At 42.0% G+C, this 2,969-nt stretch overlaps 1 protein-coding gene across 1 annotated transcript; it reads left to right on the top strand.

The window, feature by feature from the left end:
- The first annotated feature begins 1,650 nt into the window (after positions 1-1,650).
- Positions 1,651-2,696, top strand: LOC100085880 (olfactory receptor 13A1). Its single transcript, XM_001516071.4, has one exon. It carries the CDS (start codon positions 1,723-1,725, stop codon positions 2,653-2,655), a length of 933 nt encoding a protein of 310 aa, XP_001516121.3. The 5' UTR covers positions 1,651-1,722; the 3' UTR covers positions 2,656-2,696.
- The last annotated feature ends 273 nt before the right edge of the window (positions 2,697-2,969 follow it).

Genomic DNA, 2,969 nt, shown 5'->3' with positions numbered 1-2,969 from the left:
GAGGACTGGAAACTCTCCAGGTGCCATCCTGAGAGGGGACACACCCTTAAGAACAGAAAATAAAAATGAGATGTGATCTTTGCCCCGGAAGCCCGAGAGATGGAAATGACAAACATAGACAACAAATAAAAGGAAGAACATAGATATAAGATGTAAATATGAAATATTTGATGAAGACAATATATAATTATGCCTCACAAATCTCATTTCTCCATATCTCTGAATCAGGAGACAAAAGACAACTCTTACTTGAAATTGGGAGTTTACATGGTAAGAGTAGGTTTAGTATATTCAGAATATTTAGTATTTTCAGCACGTAAAACAGCAGCGGAGAAACAGCATGGCTCAGTGGAAAGAGCACAGGCTTGGGAGTAAGAGGTCATGGGTTCTAATCCCGGCTCCGCTGCTTGTCAGCTGTGTGACTTTGGGCAAGTCACTTAACTTCTGTGTGCCTCAGTTCCCTCATCTGTAAAATGGGGATTAGGACTGTGAGCCCCACATGGGACAAGCTGATCAACTCGTACCCCCCCGCCCCCAACACTTAGAACAGTGTTAAGCACATAGCAAGTGCTTAACAAATACCATCATCATTATTATTATTATTATAAAGGATTTCTTCAATGACTAAAACTCAAACCGTCTGTGATTTTAAAATAAATTCAGAATTTTTTTTAGAATGTGAATGTAATATTTTCACATCTTTAATTGAAAATCATTCAGATAGGTTTGTGAGCCTAAAATATTCCATTTTGAACCAAAAAATATATTTTTAAAATACAATTATCTAAAAAAAAATCATATACAGACTTAAGAACTATGCTTATGGAATAGACAGAGAATACTATCCTGTGTAATACAACCTGAGACTCTTGTTATTATTTGGCTTTTGCAGATTTTCCACCATTAGTAATGCTTATTCCTGATACACCTATAACGAAGGTGGACTCTTCTTCACGCAATACAATATTTTGCCTGGGAATTTTAGATAAAATCACACAGGAAATTGATTATGGAAGACCCATGTCTCTGGAATTTCTTACACCTTTTATTTGACAGAAGTCAAATCAATCCATGGTATTTATTGAGCACTTGCTGTGTGCTGAGCACTGTACTAAGTACAGGGGAGAGCACCGTGTAACAGAGTTGATAGACACATGCCCTGACCACAGAGGGCTTATATCTGACTTTTTAGAAAACAAAACAAGACCTTCCCTGGGGATCTAGCCTGTGCAAGTCAGGGAGTAAGAGGAGTACTTGCTGAAGTTGATTCATTATAAATGACCTTAAATTTTAATGGATTTTAAGTAAGTGAACTTTGTGTGCCTCTGAATTGATGAATGTCACAATGTCCATGGACTTGAGACCAGTGGTAATAAACTGAATTACAAAAATGTATTCTTTATTAAAAAAAACCCTTGGTGAATTAATTATAACAACAGTAATAATAACTGAATTTATATTCCCAAAGTGCTCAAAAAAGGGGTGCAATGCTAGTTTTCTAGTACCATCATTTTATAAGGATGCTGAAACTTAGGCCTTTTTACTTGAACTGCATATGCATTTTGAATTGGGGGTATAACATTTTAAAATGGAAAAAAAAGTCATTTCATCACAGCCACTGTTTTTGTTTCACTGATGAAACACAGGTTATCCACCTATAGCAGGAGACAAGCTGTTCTTTGTGGACACCTTTCTTCTGCTTCCTAGAAACCTCTGAACAAAATGATAACCCCAAACCAGACGACGGTGACGGAGTTCATCTTGCAGAGTTTCACCGAAAACCCTCGGCTTCAGTCTCTCTTCTTTAGCCTCTTCCTGCTTCTCTTTGTAACGGCTATGGCTGGAAATGTCCTCATCATCGCCGCCATCCACGTCAGCACCCGACTCCACCTGCCCATGTATTTCTTCCTGGCCAACCTGGCCATTCTCGATATCATCTGCACGTCGTCCATTCTGCCCAAAGTTCTGGAGAACCTGATCTCGGCTAGGAAAACCATCTCCTTCGGTGGCTGCATGAATCAGATGTTCTTCTTCACCTGGTCCCTGAGTTCGGAGCTGCTTCTCTTCACGGCGATGGCCTACGACCGCTTTCTGGCTATTTGTCAGCCTTTGCACTACAGCACGATGATGAGCAAGACAGCGTGTGTTGCTTTGGCCGCCTTCGTGTGGAGTATCGGCGGACTCAACTCTGTAATCCTCACGGGCCTGGTCCTCAGATTATCCTTCTGTGGGCCCAACCTCGTCCCTCACTTCTTCTGCGAAATCCCCCCTGTACTGCTGCTTTCTTGTACCCCAACCTACTGGAATGACATCCTGACCATCACCGCAGATATATTCCTGGCCGGCCTGAATTTCCTCCTCACCATGGTGTCCTACAGCTTCATCATATCCAGCGTCATGAAAATCCGCACCAGGGAGGGAAAGAAGAGAGCTTTCTCCACCTGCTCCTCCCATCTCACCGTGGTGACCCTGTATTACTCCACGGTGCTTTATACTTACATCCGTCCAGTTCTGGGCACCTCGGGGTTTCTGGACAAATCGGCGTCTGTATTGTACACCGTCTTGACTCCGACTCTGAACCCCCTCATTTACACTCTGAGAAATAAAGATGTCAAAGTGGCACTGAAGAAACTCTTCCCATTTCCAACGTCATAACGGGTGCAACAAACTGGCTCTGTCACGTGCCTATGGTGAGATCTTGGGTAATTCACTTAACTTGTCTGTGCCTCAGTCCCCTCATCTGTAATCAAAGGGATTAAATACTCGCTTTCTCTCTTACTTAGACTGTGAGCCCCATGTGGGCAGGGAGTGTGTCTGATCTGCTAATATTCTATCTACCCTAGATCTTAGAACAGCGCTTGGTGCATAGTAAAGGCTGAACAAATATTATTTAGATTGTTATAAAGGAAAGCATGGAAGGTTTCTCCACTGGAGTGTCAACTCTTGTTGGACAGGGAATATTCCTTCTG

This window comes from Ornithorhynchus anatinus, chromosome 3, assembly GCF_004115215.2.
Source record: "Ornithorhynchus anatinus isolate Pmale09 chromosome 3, mOrnAna1.pri.v4, whole genome shotgun sequence".
NCBI classification, from domain to species: domain Eukaryota; kingdom Metazoa; phylum Chordata; class Mammalia; order Monotremata; family Ornithorhynchidae; genus Ornithorhynchus; species Ornithorhynchus anatinus.
This window is presented reverse-complemented; position numbering and strand designations above follow the sequence as displayed.

Excerpts from the sequence above, each read along its gene's own strand:
- LOC100085880 (XM_001516071.4), top strand. The coding sequence starts at position 1,723 with ATGATAACCCCAAACCAGACGACGGTGACGGAGTTCATCTTGCAGAGT.